A 19,079-nucleotide genomic window follows, 5' to 3' on the forward strand; every position below is an offset into this window, starting at 1 on the left:
GAAGGAGGAGGAGGAGGAGGAGGAGGAGGAGAAGAAGAAGAAAAAGAAGAAAGAAGAAAGAAGGAAGAAGAAAGAAGAAGAAAGAAGAGGAAGAGGAAGAGGAAGAAGAAGAAGAAGGAGAAGAAACTCTCTTCTATAGTCCTACAAAGGTCAAATAGTTGAACCAAGGCACATGCCCGTAAAATACAAGAGGTTCTTGGAAGGATTATAAATTTGGCAGGAGAGATGAAAGCAAGGTGATGATATGAAAGCAAAAGAAGCAACAAACTCATTCATTCCCTCCTCTTCCTTCTTTTACTCCCTCCTTCCTAGGCACCATACCTGGCAGCATTATTAACACCAAGTTCTCCCCTTCTAAAGTATCTTTTTTTTAAATCAACGAAGGGTACCATGACTCTGCCCCTCTGCAGACATCAATGTCTTAGGGCCTTTCTCCTATGCATTTCCATACTCTTCATCCAATGAAATGCAAGGTCATCGGGATTCCTCCTTTCAGGTTCTACTTCCCTAGTTCAGACTTCACCTCCTCCACCCTGTCCCTCTCCAGTCACACCCCTCTCCACTCAAATCCTTTCAACAACGTTCACTGACATTTGCTCTCAGGCCTCATGCTAGCTGTTGAGTAAATTAGCAAGACAGATATGGTCCCTTGACCAACCTACTGATTAATCTTTCCTTTCCTTTTTTTTATAGCCCAAGCACTACCACCAGCATTCAAGGCCTTCTACAACGCATCCCAAACCTATCTTCCCAATTATTCTCTCCTCTACCACTCAAGAAAGCTGGAAACGCTAAACACAGACTGAATATGCACAGCAGTTTCCAGTCCCTTGGCTTCCACTTGGAAGCCTAGCCTTTCCTTTCATCCTGCCTAAGTGCTCACCATCCTCTGAGGTCTCACTAAAATGTGCCCACCTCCTCTGTAACAGCATCCTTAATCACTCAGGAGCCAGAAAGACTCCCTTCTCTTCCATCTATGTCACAACTGTGTGTCCACTGCACTGTTTTGCATTGTTTACAGTGGTCCAAATGACAGAAAAAGACTAGATTCTCATGGAGGCAAGCCTTGTATCTTTCCTTACCTGCTAGCCCTCAAAGCAACCTGCACACACTATGAGGTTAACATTTACTGGATGAACGAATGAAAGCCTTTGCATTCCCTCTGAGGTGACCAGGACTACTGGCTCTTGGCAAGTAACCCTCCCAATGAAAGAATAAAACAATCTCATGAAGATTAAGTTATTTTTCATGTTTAAGTATTTAGGTTATAATCTTCTTAAACTTTACAATAAATCCAATTCCAGGTATTTCAATTTGAGCAGCTAAATATTTCAGTTTAGAAAGTTAATTTGCAGGGTGAGCCTCAAACAGAAAGAAAGTGGCAAAAAAGCATGACTCAAAATGTAAAATCCAGTATCTAAGAAAGTGGGATTTGTAAATCTAATCTGGGAAGAAGGCATAAATGCCACCTCACAAGTGTGCATCCTAAACTGATGCAAAATAACCTAAAAATTGTTGCTTAGATTATAAGAAAACCCTCCTATCAGCTCTGCTTACATCTAAAGCAGGTCTTTACTATAAGCCTCCTAGGCTAGCCACATGGAGCCTTTGGAAATGAGCGCCCATATTACAAAAGGAAGGTTTTTTGTATATAATGTACTTTGCCTGCCGCAGCCTCTCCTAAATCTGACACCTCTGAAATGTAAGGAGAAGACTTACAAGCAAGTAGTACTGCCAAAGGTTTACCTCCCCATTCCCAGAACCTAGAGAAAGGTGGAAGCTTAAGAAGCACACATTGGAATCTGAGGGACACAATTTCTCCCTTAAGAAGCCCAAACATGCGTTTTGTCCTCCCCCAGCTCACCCAAAAAATGTTCAAGCAAACAAGCAACTACGGAACTGCTCTTGTTACTAGCCACTTTAGGTTGACTATATTTTTGGGGGGTTAACTAAGGTAGATATACTTAGAGGTAAAACCACATTCCTAAACAGTTCTCTGTCCCCCTAAAAATCAAAAGCCTTTAAAACGGTCACCCACATTCATAGCACAGCATAGTGGAATTTGTGAGGGGAAAAGAAGTCCAAGTAAAAGAGGTGCACTGATCAGTGTCCCCACATTCAAAAATAAAAACGAACGCATGTTGTGGACTCATGTTACTTAAAAAACTCAAGGTTCCATTTTGTGTATTACAGTGTGATCAGGACATGACAAAGACAAGCATAACGTACTTTGCCCTAAAGAAAAAGAGCAGAAGGGCTATTTTGCAGTAAGATCTGCCCTAATCCTCAGTTGGGTAGGATCAAGCCAGAAACGTCATGTTGAATTCTCAGGCGGCCCGGTCTATCATAGACATCTTGGTACCAACCAGACTGGTGTCCCAGGAACACGGTTGAAATGACTGAGAATGCCCAGCATGGACAAAGGAAGGCTAATAAAGGGCAACACTTCTGAAAAACCTAGACAAGGAGTAAGACTAATTCTAGTGACTTCAATGGGAAGACACGACCAATGGGCCTCACATAAAAAAAATTTCTGCCAATCCAATACCTCCACTGAAAATGTCTGCTGCCTTGCGCGGTAGTAGCACCACAAAGATCTGGATGTTTTCAGTGGAAATCAGGCTGCTTTCCAATGAGAAGCTGAACTTAAGTGTGAAAAGTCCCTCCCACCTAGGTTTATCACAGTCCCTTCTTTAGGAAAAGGAAGATTACAAAGGATCATGTAATATCTCCATTCAGAACTTAACTACCACCAACCCCACTCTGCTTACCATCATGGGAAAGGCAGGAAAAAACCATAAAAGGTAAGTATGGTTTGAAGGATTCTCTCAAACTGACTTAACTAGAGAAGCCAGACAATGCTCATACTTCGCCTTTCTCTACTCAGAGGTCATTATGCCCCCAACCTGTAACTCTCCAGGCCATAAAAAGGCAACATAATTTAATAATATTTTCTTCTCTCTGGAGCAGAGTTTCTGAGTGTTGGCACTACTGAGATTCTAGGCCAGCTAAGTCTTTGTTGTAGGGGGCTGTCCTGTACATGGAAATGTTCAGCAGCATCCCAGACTCTACCCACTAGATGCCAGTAGCACCTCCAAGTTGTGACAACCGCAAATATCATCACATTGCCAGATGTCCTCTGAGGAAAGGAACTGCTCCAGTTTGCAACCACTGCTCTAGCACAGTACCTCCCGAACTCTGTTGTTTGGATTCCAGTTTCCTCACTGAACCAGTAAGGGCTACGGATTCTGCCCCCACAAGAAAGGTACACAATTATGCATATAAATTCCAGAACTATATAGAACCTTTCAAACTCAGCCAAAAACCTCCATCTCTCCTCCACCCCAGGCAGGCACTCAAAAGTTTACAGTTCCCTGAACATTCCCGTGTGACATGTGGTTATAAAACAAGGTGCCATGCCTGTTTTAGAAATCTCACAGTCAGAGGTACAAAAATATCTAGAGGCCTGTGGTTATCCAGCTAGGTATAAACAGCAGAATCTGTGACAAAAGACGAACCAATGAATGAGTCCACTAATCTAGTGTGTTAATTTGCAAAATAAAAATAAAACAAAATACCCAAATGAGACCAGCTATTATTTTTAACATTTAAGCTCACTGTGTACAGAACACAGCAGCAAACGATTTGCTTTTTCATTTAAAAAACAAGGATAGTCCTGGCGCAGTGGCTCACACCTGTAATCCCAGCACATTGCGAGGCCGAGGTGGGCAGGATCACGAGGTCAACAGATCAAGACCATCCTGGCCAACATGGTGAAATCCCGTCTCTACTAAAAATAGAAGAAAACTAGCTGGGCATGGTGGTGCATGCCTGTAATCCCAGCTACTCGGGAGGCTGAGGCAGGAGAATCGCTTGAACCCAGGAGGTGGAGGTTGCAGTGATCCGAGATCGTGCCACCACACTCCAGCCTGATAACAGGGTGAGACTCCATCTCAAAACAAAAACAAAAACAAAACAAAAAACAAAACACAAGGATAAACAAAAAAGTTTACCGTAGTCACTTAGGAGGCATTTATTGCCAGTGGTTCAGAACCAGAATATAGGCTCTCAAGCCAGAATGCCTGGCCTTGACACCCCTACTCTATAACCTACCAGCTATATAACCCTGGGCAAATTTCTCAGCTTCTCTTTATCTTAGTTTCCTCATACACAACAAGGATTAATCAGATCTCTCCCTCAAAAGATTACAAATTAAACAAATTAATACATCTGAAGCATTTAGTGCTTTACCTGGTATCCAGTGGGCACTCGATAAATTTTAACTGCTCTTATTATCACTAACACTTGCCCAAGATATACATATGAAAAATCTGTTAACTATATGTAGTTACTGATGTGCTCTTAGCCTATAGAAGGACCGGTAAGATGCAGCTACAACTGCGAAAAAAGCAACACCGCAAATGGTTCTAGGCTGTGAAACACTGGCAATATGAGGATTATTTTAGCTGTCCACACAACAGCCTAACACTGTTCAAAGCGAGATTCTACAAAAATACAAAAACAAAAACAAAAAAAACTGACTGTATTTCCCCTTATAAAAAATATCTTAAAACTTAACTTACTAAAATGGCATGCCTACAGTACCAAGCAATGAAAGTAGGGAGGAATTTTATTTTTAAGCTGGTCATTTAAACATCATATGATGTTAAGAGTTGAAAGATATCTTAGAAATAAATCATCTGGCAAAGCATGAATCCAATTCTCAATTTTAAAAATGCCAATCAGCAGCTCAAGGGCCTGTAGTAGACTGAGATAAGAACTCCCACTCTCTGATTGCCTATCTAGGCCTTTTTCGCTCATCATAGAGCCAGGCCCTCCCTAAGAGCTCAGAAACAAGGAAAGCTTATATAAAGGTGACTGATACTCAGAGTATGTGATGCCACACAAAATGTAATAAAATGAAAAAAATTACACCATTCCTTTAGCTGTTCCATCATCCATTCACTCATTTCTTCTACTATATTCCAGGCATTGTTTTAGGGGCTAGTGGTACAGCAGTGAACAAAACATATTCTTCTGTATACAAAAATATAGTCAGAATGAATAAGGTATAGTGTTTGATAGCACAACAGAGTGACTACAGTTAATAATTTATTGTACATTTAAAAGTAACTAAAAGAGTGTAACTGGAAAGTTTCTAACACCACAAAAAAGGATAAATGCTTGAGTTGATGGATAGTCCAGTTACCCGAATGTGATTTTTTTTTTTTTTTTGAGACGGAGTCTCGCTGTCGCCCAGGCTGGAGTGCAGTGGCCGGATCTCAGCTCACTGCAAGCTCCGCCTCCCGGGTTTACGCCATTCTCCTGCCTCAGCCTCCCGAGTAGCTGGGACTACAGGCGCCTGCCACCTCGCCCGGCTCGTTTTTTGTATTTTTTAGTAGAGATGGGGTTTCACTGTGTTAGCCAGGATGGTCTCGATCTCCTGACCTAGTGATCTGCCCGTCTCGGCCTCCCAAAGTGCCGAATGTGATTATTATGCATTGTATGCCTGTATCAAAATAGTTCATTTACCCCATAAATATATACACCTGCTATGTACTCATAAAAATTAAAAATAAATTTATTTTTTAAAACCAAAATCACATTCTTCCTTTTTGGAACTACACTTTAATGAAGGAACCTGATCTTTACTGTGTCTTTGATTTATAAACTCAAAAAGGCTGAGATTAAACATTTCTCCCTTCTATTTATGACTAAGCCATTTATTTACAATGAATTTATCTTCCCGAAGGAAAGGATCCCTGATGGGACAAAGCAAGAAAGTCCTGAGGACTTGAGATGTCAAGCTCACTGCAAGTCAGTTTACAGACATGCTTTACCTCAAGCTAGAGAAACTGGCATCTACATTAGATTCTGGAAGAGTAACCCCCGGAGCTAATTACACAACAGGTAATAAACTACTACATAGCGCCTTTGCACATCTTTGGAAGAAAATTATTGGATCACATTATAATTCATACAATTAAGTTTTCCTTTTTTTTTTTTTTTGTGACGGAGTCTTGCTCTGTTGCCAGGCTGGAGTGCAGTGGTGCGATCTCAGCTCACTGCAACCTGACTTCCTGGTTCAAGTGATTCTCCTGCCTCAGCCCCCCAAGTAGCTGGGGTTACAGTCACCTGTCACCACAGCCAGTTAATTTTTGTATTTTTAGTAGAGGCAGGGTTTCACCATGTTGGCCAGGACGGTCTCTATCTCCTGACCTCATGATCCACCCACCTCAGCCTCCAAAAGTGCTGGGATTACAGGCGCGAGTCACACGCCCGGCCTAAGTTTTCCAATATATGCCAAAGGAAAAGTACAAAAACTAATCACTTTAAAGATTTTATTTTATATATACTTTAATATTACATGTTTTATGAAAATTGCTCTACTTCTGTGTCAACGTTACTTTAGCCTGAACGCTGGCCATAAGAGAATCAATGAATTGTAAACCACCTACTAATTAAATGTAGAACTTTGTCATCTAACATCTGCATCTCACTGTGTTCATCCACAAGATGGGGGGAATGCTTTATTATTGGAGTTTACATGAAAAAAAGTGGATGAGAAGGTACCTTATAAAAAATAAAGTATTAATATTATATAAATATACATTTCTACCCTAGGCACATTAGGTAATTTTGGATTTTAAAAATTCTGAAAGTAAGTGCTAAAAGAGACTTTCTAAGACTGGAAAAAAAAAAAAGTCTCAATTTCTGTTCACTGGGTCACAGCAACAAACCAAACAGAAATGGTCATTTTAACCAAAAGAGTTAAAAGAGATTCTGGCGTCATTTACACCCTAATCTAAAGCTGAGAAAAGTGTGGCCCTTAAAGGTACGGTACTCAGCAATACCACAGAGCTGGTTACTAGCAAGGCCAGAAGTAGAATCTGAGGCTCCAGAATCAGTCAAGCATTTGGGGAGAGGAGTAAAGCTGATGGTGAAGTATTCCAAACATATCAACTGGAATAAGGCAGAAATATCTATCATACCAGCGTTCTGACCTTCAGTTAAACCCAAGATCTATTTTACCGGCTAGCTGATTTCAAGCAAGCTATTTAAGCTCTGTGTCTCAGCCCCCGCATACGTAAAATGCAAATACTACTACTACTATAACCTCATAAGATGGTTGTAAGAATAAGTGAAATACTATCGACACCATAAGCAATCTAAAATTGCTTACTGTTATGATTACTATTCTTTCAACAACATTATTCTATCTCTACTAATAAAAAAAAACTAAGACATTTTCAAAATTCCTTGTCCCTTGAAAAGAACTAAAAGCTTGCATTTTTTACTGATTTGCAGGGAAGTTAGCTAAACACAACACAATATAGTCAAGATCGATATTGCCCCACATTCATTCAAACCACAGGTACACAGACCTATTAATGGTAAAAGAATTCTTCAGATTAAACACTGACTAGTGATATAGTGATGTTCAAAATGAATTTTAAATTCTGTTCGGAACGATTCACGTTTTCATCTTTAAAAAGGCAGACTCAACATACTAAAATACATATATTCTACTTCAGCTATACTAACTTGTTCCTGAAAGGCACAGCAAGTTCGGTTGCTTTTGCTTCTTCTTTCCAAGTGTCACTTTTTCACAAACTAGTAGACAACACACACCTGAGTACGCTTGAGATTCAGTATTTGTTATCTATCTTGCAACCCTTGAAAATACACCCTTGAAAATATTAAATCACACATATTCTTCGCTAGCTCTAACTGCTATTCTCTCATTCACCAAATATTTTATTGCGCACCAGCATCTACTATGCGACAGGCACAGTGCTCAACACCAGCTACACAGCAGTAAACAAAGAAAGCTCCTGTTTTCATGGAGCTTACAATCTAGCACAAGAGAGAGACAGGCAATAAACAGGTATGTATCTAATATAGTGTGTTTGCATGGTACAGTTCAGAATGCCAGACAGCCAGTTTTATGAAGCACTTTTCTAAAAGTGGACCTTGGCTTTATATTTCAATATTGCTGATCCTAGACTCCCTTTGGGCAGGGCATAGGCAACGGGAGGGTAGAGGGGAGGGGAGGGAGAAGCTGTACTCAAACACAAACACAGATCAGATCTCTCACTAGACATGACAGTGTAACACTCTTGGACTGCCAGTAGCATCACCATGCTCCTCATGTTGCAGAAAGCCAAACGCATTACAGAAACAAGCACATTATTTGCTGTTTGGAAACAGCATGGTCAGCGAAGGGAGCCCTGGAAGGGAAGTCAAGAAACCTACTATTTCCTCTTCTGCCAGTGACTCTCACTATGCAACCTCGGGCGCATTCGCTGACCTGCGTGAACTCTGGTATCCCCACCCGCGTGCTGATCCTCCCTGACTGTGACACTGGGCTAGTCTCTTAAGCCCTTAAGCCTCAGTGTCATCTGTTAAAGGAGGCCAGTAGAATGACACTGCTTGGCAAACTGTTGGGTACTCCACTGACAGAAGCTATTTAAATAAATACATGGATCCAAGCTTGCTACCTGCTTTACAGAACATGAGGAAGATTAAAGAGAACATATAAAATGCCTTAAGCTCTCTGTAAAGAAAGGGTGTTACAGAGTACTAGTGCTTCTTATTTCTACTATGACTATTCTTTCCAGTTATATTTTCTTGCAGTTTCAAATTCAGTAATCAAAATCATCCACAGATCTTCAGAAACAGAACACATAGTTAGAAAATTAGGACAGAACCTGAATTACAATAATAATAATGAGTTAAATAAGCCTGCTAAGAAATCAGAAAGCCAATATCCCTCTTCCTCCTTCCCCAACCTCTCACTTTGCCTAGGCTGCTGCAAGCAACAGGGCCCTGCAGAGGTCCCAAGCATACCACAGCCAGCCCCGGTTGGGGATAGAGTATCGTCTTGCATGGGAGAGAAGTTATTCTTTCCGTGAAATGCAGAAGCTGCCTCCACCGTACAATTCTTGAAGTGCATGGGGGCAAATCCTCAAAAAGAGATGACAATGCGATCCACTCACCAGAGGACAGAGTACCTAAGGAGTATCCCAGAGTACTTCTGTTTCTTTGACGAACCAGCTAAGAAAATCCACACCCTGCCCATGTGTCACCCCTGGATGGAATAAGGGTTACACAGTGCAGCTCTCCACGGATAAGTTTTGGCTCAATGATATAGAAATAGCAAGAGCCTGGCATAAATGCTGGGTCAGTTCCCATGAAACAGAGAGAGTACATAGATTTGTGGTGATGAATGCCAGCTAAATCCCTCTTCAGAGATAGAAAACAACTACTACTGACAGCTATTACGAAGGCAAAGACAAAACAGCTCTAACTTTTGCTTTTGACTAAAACTTCTGAGGCCCTTCCCCTTTAGAGTAATAATTTCATAAATTATTTGCAGCGTACTTACTTCGAACAAGTCCTAAGCCTTGCAAACTGTCATTATCAGTGTAAATACTCCATTGCCCATGCCTAAATGTGCTGCCCCTGCTTCTCTCCAACAGCCCGGCTTACAAAACTGATAATAACTTAGCCAGTATAGGACTACTGAATCTACCACCACTGCTGGAACACTGAAGTCATTTTAAGAGGGTATGTAGAGAGATCAAGAAAGTGCCTTCTAGAACTCACATCCCTGTCCCTCTTTTCTCTAACCACCAAATACATTATTGCTGTCCAGAAGTGGTAAACCAAACCATCAAACCATATCAAAGGCAAAAAAAAAAAAAAAAGCCACATTAAAAACAAACACAAATAACTTATAAATGCATTTTTTTGACTTTTAATTCCCAACTGGTTTCCTCTACTATGTTATAGCAGAAGAAAAAAAAAAGAAGAAATAAAAAAGACATATTCTAGGAAAGCAAAGATTAAATGAAGAATGTGAAGAACAATGGGCTGGTGCCTGTACTGTCTCCTTCACCAATGCTGCAACAGCACCTAGAGATGTAGCTCATTAGTCCGGTCCATCAGTCCTAGGCAGCTCAAAGTGATATATACCTAGATACAAAGAACTTTGCCCGTCAAAATAATACATAAAAATAAACAATATCCAGCAGGGATTAAGGGGCAGTGAAAAGGAACTATCCTTTTGTTTGAATGCTGCAAAGAAATTCCTTTAACAGTAAAAGCAAAACATCTGCCTTCATTTAAAACTGAGTTGTGTGATTTCCTGCATCTACCAACCTCTTTCTAAACTACAAAGAGGCTACAAAACATCACATTTTCCCCTCCCAGCTTCCCCCTTCAAAAGCTCACAAGATGATGATTAACAAACAGCCCCTTGTCTGTAGGCACTCTCATAAGCCACAGGAAAAGATAAAAGTTAAAGAGAAGAACAAGTTTGTAAACAAATGAGAAATAGGTTGCCTAGGGAGGAAGCAAATTCCATCTTGATAAGCAAGCAGCTCTCCTAGCCCTTCTGTAGGAGATTCCAAGTGAAAGCAAACTCACCCTCTCACCCACTGAAAGCAGTCTGGATGCAGAGCCATCCATGCACTCTAGGCAGTTGCAGAGAATCCCCCAACTCAAGAGGTTCTGCGTATGAGCCTAAAGTTCAGGGACTCTCTATTCCAGGAATGAACTGGGGCCTGAATCTCTAACCCATGACAAACCCATCTCCCTGGAGATATCCTCCCAGGTAAATTTATTTGAAGTCCTGAATCCACCAACTATTAGCTGTATCACCTTGTGCAGAGCTGACCCTGTTTAATCAACTTTTGAATGGATATAATCCCTCTCTTAGGATCATTATGGGAACTAAAGATAAGAATTTTGGCAGTGTGCCCAGATCAGTGGTAAGCGCAAGCCAGGTATGTAATAAACGTTTACTTCTACTGAAAGGAAATTCCAATTTTACTCAAGAATCACTGCCTTAGGTGAAAAATCCACAAATATCCTCCTATGATATCTCTAGAAAGACAAAAAAATCCATCATAGCAGAAGGAAAAAGGGAACTCCCCACAGTATTCGGAAAACACGTACCCTAAAACATACACACACCCTAATAGGTTAAATTTCATCCTCTAGAGCTGCTTTCCGCGCAGGTGCTGTGAGAAGTAAAAGGACAGCTCATTGGGTCCTGCCCAAGGTGCTTCCACTTACTTATCAACTGCCCTAAAGCTAGATCCTCTGAAGGGTTTTGGGAAAAAATCTAATTTAAAACCCACACTCATTTAGATTTACTAAACAGGAGTAAATGAAGTTGGCCTCCTATTTTAAAATGCCCAAATGAGAAGTAACGGGGGGGAACCACCAATACCCTTCACTCCGTTAACATTCATTGTGGAATATTATCAGAGTGTAAATAATCTTAAATTAGAAAAGGCGGCTTTAAACCTTAATGAAAAACAAAAACAAAAGAACCCGTCCCACCCCCACACACACGATCTTGTAATTGCATCTGAAGTTTATGCAGGCATCAAAATTTCACTTGCAGTCTTTGAGATTTTATAGTCTAGTAGTATCCGCCCCCTATTCAGGCCCTCTACATTGTTATTTCCTCATGTTTATGAAGCAAGACAAAGTTCTGTCAGCAAAATCTTCCTTCGTTTACTAGTTACTTTCAGCTAGAACACGCCATCTTCAATGATAGTCCACTCTCATTATTATACAAGAGTTCAATTATACCTATCTCTGAAAAAAAAAGCACTGGGTAAGAATACAACAGACACATTTGTGCCTCCAAACGAACACACCTACTCCTCCATCTACTCTTCTAAATCTAAGAGTACACAATAAGACAGAAGATGTGCAAAAAACTGGCAAGGTTCAAAAAAAAAAGTTGTAAGGGAAATTTGGTCGAAATCGAACTTTTTCGACGAACTCCACAGCAAGCAGTGTCCCCAAATAAATTTACTCCACCCTAGAATCAAGTACACTCAAGGCTAGAATGTCATGCCAGTCATATATTACTTCAATCTCAATAAATCTCTTCTTACTCTCCAAATCCTAGCTGCTTTCTAAAATAGTTCACTAAAAAACACCAACCTAATTAACAACAGCTTCCTCTGCAACAGTGGCCTTGATTTCACTTATTTACACATTAACTGCAGCCTGCTTTTGGCCAATCCAGTCTATTCTCTGTACCATGCCGAGCCTTTTATCTGTCCTGGACAGCATTTTCTCCAGCAGATGAAGTAGATGCCGATTGATTTGCTGTCGAGCATGGTAAATTAATAGCAACAAATTGCTGAGGGCCCGTCTCGCTGCTCCACCATGCTTCGGCAGTTTTGCTTTATTTGCTCCATGATGGGCAGCAGTCGGCCTCTTCAAGTCAATTTCTTCTTAACAACCTGCAATACTTTTCAATGGTGAAAATAGAGCTGTTCCTTGTAAGTCAGAAATCAATATCTTATTGCCCTTAGAAAATGCTAAACAAGCAGTATTGGCAATCCACTTGGTACTAGAGGGTATCAGATATAATGCAAATCCATACTGCTTCCCTCCTTGTAGTTATTACAGTTTGCTAAAAGGTTCCTAATGTCATTTATCATCATTTACCATCGACCAAAGAGGCTATGATTATGATATCCTATCAGTTGGCAAGGCCCTTTCATTTCTATTCAATTAATATTTTAGCAGCACTCAAACGGTTGTGGCCCAAGTCTCGTAATAAAATTTACATGGCTTTAAGTGAAACAGGAGTTTTCTTGCTTTGATTAAATACATATATATATATATATACACACACACACACACAAATACACATACATATAAAAATACACACATATAAAACATACATAAATGTGCAGTACTTACTTTTAGATTCTATGTGTTTCAGATTTCTAAAATTTCCTAATGATTACTAAAATTCAAATGAAGAGGCTTTCACACTATAGAATATTAACTATAAGGAAGGCATAGATGTTCTCATTCTCCTCTTTTCAAAAGGTGGTATGTTCATCTCCATCTATAGTTCCTATAGGTTTAATTCACACACCTACTGTTCCTAATCTATATCCAATACTCACTTTTTAGAATGGCAACCACTGCTGTCAGAGTCCCTCAGTGAGGACTTCTTTAATGACAGCATTACAGGTGAAAGCTGGGAACAAGCAGCATTTAGTAACGCCAGCAACTCCATGCATCATCCCACTGCCCTCATCACCACCGACCCATTTAGAAGTCACTGTATTTACAAAGAAGAACAATCAGCAGAAAAACTTAACAACTAAACCCTGGGTCAGTTGTCTCATACAAAACAAAAAACAAAAACTGCACACTTAAGGAAATCCTTAGGAAATAAAGGCCTGTGTTCTTTCATTTTTAAAAATTCCATTTTGAAGACGTCACACTAAAACATGTGCCATTTCTAACCATGTCCTATTTGTCATCTTCACTTTTATGCTAGAACTTGAGACGGTGGCACAGCATTAATTCCCATTATAGCCTAGAATACTCCGTCCTAACTTTTCTGGTTTTTTTTTTTTTTTGCTTCATCTGCTTAGCTCTATCAATCCTAAAGATTACCAGAAATTTAGATTCATATTTTATGTTCCAATTCCAAGTCATGTCACCAAGTTCTCCTTTAAAAAAAAAATCCACTAATTCTACCAGACTAATGCTATTTACTCAGTTACCAAAATTTAAATTAATTATGTTCTCAAACATAATTGTTAAAAATTGGCAACATTATGCAGGCTTAATTAAGATTAAATCCAATTTACTAAATGTACTTTAATTGGTACTAATTACATTAGCTTTCATTTCGGAATGACAAATTCCCCATAGGTTTCATTTTATAGTTCTCTATCAGAATCAACACAGGGTGACTGATGATGAGCATCACATAGGAAGGGGAGGAGGGAGAATACCGACCTCCACCCTGTTTGTCTTCACTTCACACTTTTATCCTTTTATCAATTTGCTAAGTCACAGAGTCATGACTCCATCACAACCATCATTTTCTGTTCCAATGAAAAATTTCTCTAAAAATAAATATTCTGGGGCCAGCAGCAGCCAAGAAGAACAGGAACGTTAACCAAAAAATACACAAAAGGTTTCAAATATCAGGGCCACCAATTACTAGGGTACTTCCAAGGACTCCCGGGACTCCTACTCTTGAACCCTTCCAGACACAAATCTAATAAGTGAATAAACCTAACCTGATCTTGAGAACTAGGCCCAATTATGCCGCAGGGCAACTTCCCTGCATTATTGCTGCTTTCCATTACAAGGGTATCCAGCGAGTACATCTGGAAGAGAGGCTAAGAGGAACTAAGGCTGTCTGCCTAGGAAAACAAATAAAGACAGATATGCCTCTATGCTTAAGGGGGAGAAAGAAAGAAAATATAATAAGTAGGTGGTTTGCAGGGCTGTCTGTATTTCATAATGTGATAAACTGCCCTCAGGATTCTTGATATGATTGAATTTAAAAGCAAAAGAAAAAAAGGGAAAATGTACTGTTCTCAATTTTAAATGGATGGCATTTGAGGCCAGCTGGACAAGAAGATGACAGAATTATAGTGGTATAAAATGTGTAAAATTAAGGGCTCTCATATACCCCCTTGAAAAAGAAATACAGACAGCCAAATACAAGCTATGTGCTTCTTAGAAATGTAGATGGTACAAGGAGACCTGGAAACTAAGTGGTTAGGGTAAACAAGATACAGAAGGAGAAATAAAGGGACTAAATTAATCATCTGGTCCAATCTTTAGAAAGACACTAATTAATTTTCGAGAGTGGGGTGTGGACAAAGAAAGAGACACATACAAGATCCAGACCTCAAGGAAATGTAATGAGATAATTAACAAACAGTATCTCTCATGTAATTTATTCCTGTAAGGTAGAACTAAGAGAAGTCCATCCATCAAACTGAACAGATTTTGTTTAAGCAGAAGATATTTACATTACTAATCTAAACAGAAATGGCAAAGATGCCAAAATAAGAATTTAATTTCAACAGATCATTCAAACTATACTATAATGCTAATATTGACATAACCAAATAACATGCAAAGTAAAACAGTATCTGAAATTAAAAGTCCTCAGTGTAAGCAACGTCTCATTTTTTTCCAACTTTTTGTTTTCAAATGCTATTCATCAGATTGCCTTTATTGTCCAACAGCCATCTTCTAAAGATCTACTATCTGGGGATGTTCTGAGCATGCGGAAAATAACTATAGCCAAAAAGGAATCCATAAATAGTGAAGGCCTAAAAGTATGTGCTCATTTCATGTTTTCTCAACTTAGAAAGTAATGACATCCACCTTGACCATAAATAAGAAATGAAAAGCAGTAAGTTTTCCCTTGTCTTTTTCCCAGCAGGCAAACACATACCTATTCTGAAATGGCTGATGAGACCTGAAGCACTTCTACTGGGAGATCACCAAAAATAAATATTTCCTAGAGGAATTATTATTGCCAAACAACATTTTATATATATGTATGTATATTTGTATGTATATATATAGATATATATATACGTGCTATTATTCTTCTGTCTAGGAAATTTAAGCCAAACCATTTTATTATTCAATCTCCCGCACAAAAAGAAGGCTGTTTGAGTCATATCTCTCAGTGCTTTCTGACTAATCATTATCTTTTTTTTTTTTGCTACTGAACTAATTGCTAGATTTCAAGACCCAATGTTGAACCTTATCACATCCTCCTGTCAGGCTCATTTACTCTGTACAAATTTTGGAAGTAACAGTTATAGTTCTTGGTAAGACCCAAGTAAGTAGCCTCAGGGGACCAGTACAAGGATTTTACATCAATTTCCTTTGTAGCTCCACAGATTTCACTTTCATCTTTCCAGCTCACCCTCTATCCATTCTTTCACATCAAGCCTACGAAGGCGCCACACAATTTAATTTTACTTTTTAATATTTTCCAAGAAAAGCTCTTTCACAAGACAAGTTTGCAATACCCAAAATACATAAAGCAACTCTTTCAGAATAACAAGAGGATTTTAAAATTTAGCATCCTGCTTTTGAAAGTGTACAAAGTTTAGTATGTATTGACTTTTTAAAATAACATTTTTAAATTATAAAAATTAGGATAATATGAAAGAAAGATGGGGAGCCACACATGAAAAAACAGCATTTTCTTCACTACCTAGTTTTTTAAATACAGGTAGCCACAACAGCTTGCAGAATAAAACTGCAAAAACATACAATTTTCTTTTCAAAGTACACCAGTATTACTGTCATTTAAAATGGTTATAAAAAAATAACTTACCTGCTTGTGCATTTCTATATTCAACCCATAGGACATTTCATAATACTGTCAAAGAAGGAAAAGCAATTAAATGCGTGACTTTCATCAAACAATCTCCCTAGTTTGTTCAAAATGCCCCAAGTAAATCTGAAACAAACATAAAAGTCTCACCTAAACCAATATCTTCATATAACCTATGCCAATAAATCAAGAACCCATCGCTATCTTTAACCACCTTAAGACACAAATTCAAAGAGAATACTCAGAAAACTAAGAAAAATTAAATTCAAACACAGCATTCTTAACATCTCCAGTTGTCTTTATACAACCCAAGCAGATGCATCAAAAAAGTCTGATGAAAATTTGGTATCCTACGGGTTCTTAATTCCTAGACACAGCAGGCAAGTTAACAGCAAAGAATGTCTCATATAAACGCTGATGTTTTGAAAAGAAGGTTGGAAAAGGTGATGCTACTTATGAGTTTGATTTCTGATTTGTTAGTATACTGCTCATATTCACATATTTAAAGCAAAAAAGCTAGATAGAAAAATAAATGAGTGGGTTATTCTGGAGCTTTCTTGGACAATCATAAAAATATGTTTCATAATACTTCTGTAAAGGCAGATCTGGTTTTTTGAACGTGTAGTATAACTGGCATAGAAATTCTGGCAGAATAAATCAGTTATACAGGAGACTACGACGTTCCTCAAACCAATATAACACTACATAAATTGAAAACATGCAAATATAAACGTAATAGTAATATAAAGAGAAAAAACTTTGAAAAATGGTCTGCTGTCTTTCCTTATCCATCACTCCTTTTCAAAGAAATAAGACATTAAAATGTTAACAGCATACAGAAAAACTGGCTGAAGTTGTTTGGAGCAAGAGCAATAAAACAACAAAGAAAACCACTAACACAAAAACATTTTTGCTTGTGACTAAACAAAACAAACGAGGTTTTGTTTTTATTTTTTTTTTCTATCTGTAAAAAGAAAACACAGAAAATTATACCCCATGTGGCTGAACTTTCTGAAAATTCCAATCAAAGCCAGTTGTCAAAGGCAGGTTATAACATTCTAGAATTACAGGTTGCTAACAGACACATTCCCACAACTTCAACTGCACTGGCAGGGTGACTGTGATCTATCTTGCAGCCTCCAGCAATTTAAACGTATTCTTGTTTTTGGTATTCCAAACTAATAAGCACTTTGAATCTGTGACATGGTTTTCTTACCATGACATAATGCCGCTGCATCTCTGTCTTCTCACTGGCGAGTTTCTCACATTCCAGCTTCAGACTGTTCAAGACATAAGATACTCTAAGTACAATGATCTTAACTTACATCCTTCAACTTTTAAACACGTATTTTAAATCTCACTTAAAAACAACTAAACCAACAATCTTAAATAAATACCACCATCATTATGGAAAGGGAAGTTCAGGAAGGGGGTCACTGGAACCAGTCTGGACTTGCCCCTTCAATAAGGATGGTATATGTGGTTTTTGTTTTTAGGATTTTTTTTTTAATTAAGTTTTAAGGAAACAAATCCTCTAATCAGTTTAATTCAGGAACTTCCTCCAGAATTGAATATTCACTTAATAAAACAAACACGAAAATAAACCTCAATAATGACTGCACATACAAGCACAAATAAGTCCTCCAAAATGTCACAAGGGAGTTTCTTTAATGTTCTACAAAGACATGAATGGAAATACGAATCAAGCATGTCTTATGAATGATGTCTTGTTTTTTTCCCTCCAAAACACACAGACAAGTGGAATACCACCACCCGGGGGCAAAGTGTCAATCGGGTTCAGTGGCTTGTTTTGGTTCTTGTATTTATGAAATAAGAATTAGGCATCATTAAAAAGCCAGCCAAAGAAAAATGTCTCAAAGGCACCCTAAGTCTAAAAATCGTCTATAAGATGAAAACATTTTTTTCAGCATAAAAGTAATGAAATCGCTCACTCCGACTTCCCTGGGCTCTCAGCTCTTCGGTGGAATGGCAGAAAGAAGTGAGAAGGAACCAAGTCCGGAATAATAAAGAACCAAGGACGTCAAAAGGCCCCAGAATCTCCCCAACCTTTCATCCTCTTGGCCCCAATAAATCAATATCGAAAGTTTGGCCTCAGCGTTTTCCAAGTCTCCCCAGTTTCGATTGTTCTGCCTTCTTTTGATTTAGGGTAGAAAAAAGAAATGTTTAATTTATTTACACCTGCCTAAGGAAGGAGGCCTTGATTTGCCCTTTCTGCCCACCGAGACAAAAAAATAATAATACCTTTGTGACGCCCCCACAAAAAAGGAGGAGGGTGTTTGTGTGTATTTGTGGGGGAGACAAGAGCTAAGCAAACAGGAGGATCAGCTAAAGTCAATATCGTTACCTGTGGTATTGAGCCTGTAAAAACTGAAACTCTTCCTTAATCCGATCACACGATTCGGAAATTGTAAATTTAAAGGGTTGAGCAGGCTGATGCGGTGCCTGAAGAACAACAATAAAATATTTAATTAGCCCACATCACAGGCGAAGCAGGGAGACGGAGAAAACATACCACGCGGCGTTAGCGGGGAGTTGGGGGGGGTCATCGCGCACGCAAGCAAAGAGCGATTAAAACTCTCCTCCCGCAACCCTCCTCGCGCCCAACAGCCCAGACAGGGGCTGGTTTCGAGGTGGTCCCGGGCCTCCGCGTACTCCCGCCCGCAGCCCTCCCTCCGCGCCCGGGACCCCAAGGGTTCGAGCCCCATCTCCCCTCCCCAGCCAAAGACAGGCGCCCAGGGACCCGCGCGCCGCGCCCACTCCCTCCTCACCCGGAATCGAAACTGGCCCGTCGGGGGTACCCGCGCCATGGCGTCGGGCTGCGGTCAGGCCGGGGAAGGAGGGGGGCGGCAGCCACCCTCTCGGCTCGTTCTTTCGCTAGCTCGCTCGCCCCGGGGGCCCG

General features: G+C 39.5%; 1 protein-coding gene across 2 annotated transcripts in view; it reads right to left on the reverse strand.

Annotated features, from left to right (window-relative positions):
- The window catches only part of TLE4 (transducin-like enhancer of split 4), a 156,010-nt gene extending 136,940 nt beyond the window's left edge, over positions 1 to 19,070 (reverse strand). Inside the window, exons 1-4 of one of the 2 annotated variants that reach the window (XM_011954628.1) lie at positions 18,949 to 19,070; positions 18,525 to 18,622; positions 17,376 to 17,439; positions 16,160 to 16,204 (exon numbers count right to left, since the gene is read on the reverse strand). In XM_011954628.1, the coding sequence (XP_011810018.1) occupies positions 16,160 to 16,204; positions 17,376 to 17,439; positions 18,525 to 18,622; positions 18,949 to 18,987 (246 nt within the window). In that variant the 5' untranslated portion in view covers positions 18,988 to 19,070. Of the gene's footprint in view, positions 1 to 16,159; positions 16,205 to 17,375; positions 17,440 to 18,524; positions 18,626 to 18,948 lie in introns of those variants that run through there. The other variant, XM_011954631.1, reaches the window with a different exon arrangement.
- Between the last annotated feature and the right edge of the window lie 9 nt (positions 19,071 to 19,079).

Source organism: Colobus angolensis, unplaced genomic scaffold (genome assembly GCF_000951035.1).
Source record: "Colobus angolensis palliatus isolate OR3802 unplaced genomic scaffold, Cang.pa_1.0 Scaffold388, whole genome shotgun sequence".
NCBI lineage: Eukaryota > Metazoa > Chordata > Mammalia > Primates > Cercopithecidae > Colobus > Colobus angolensis.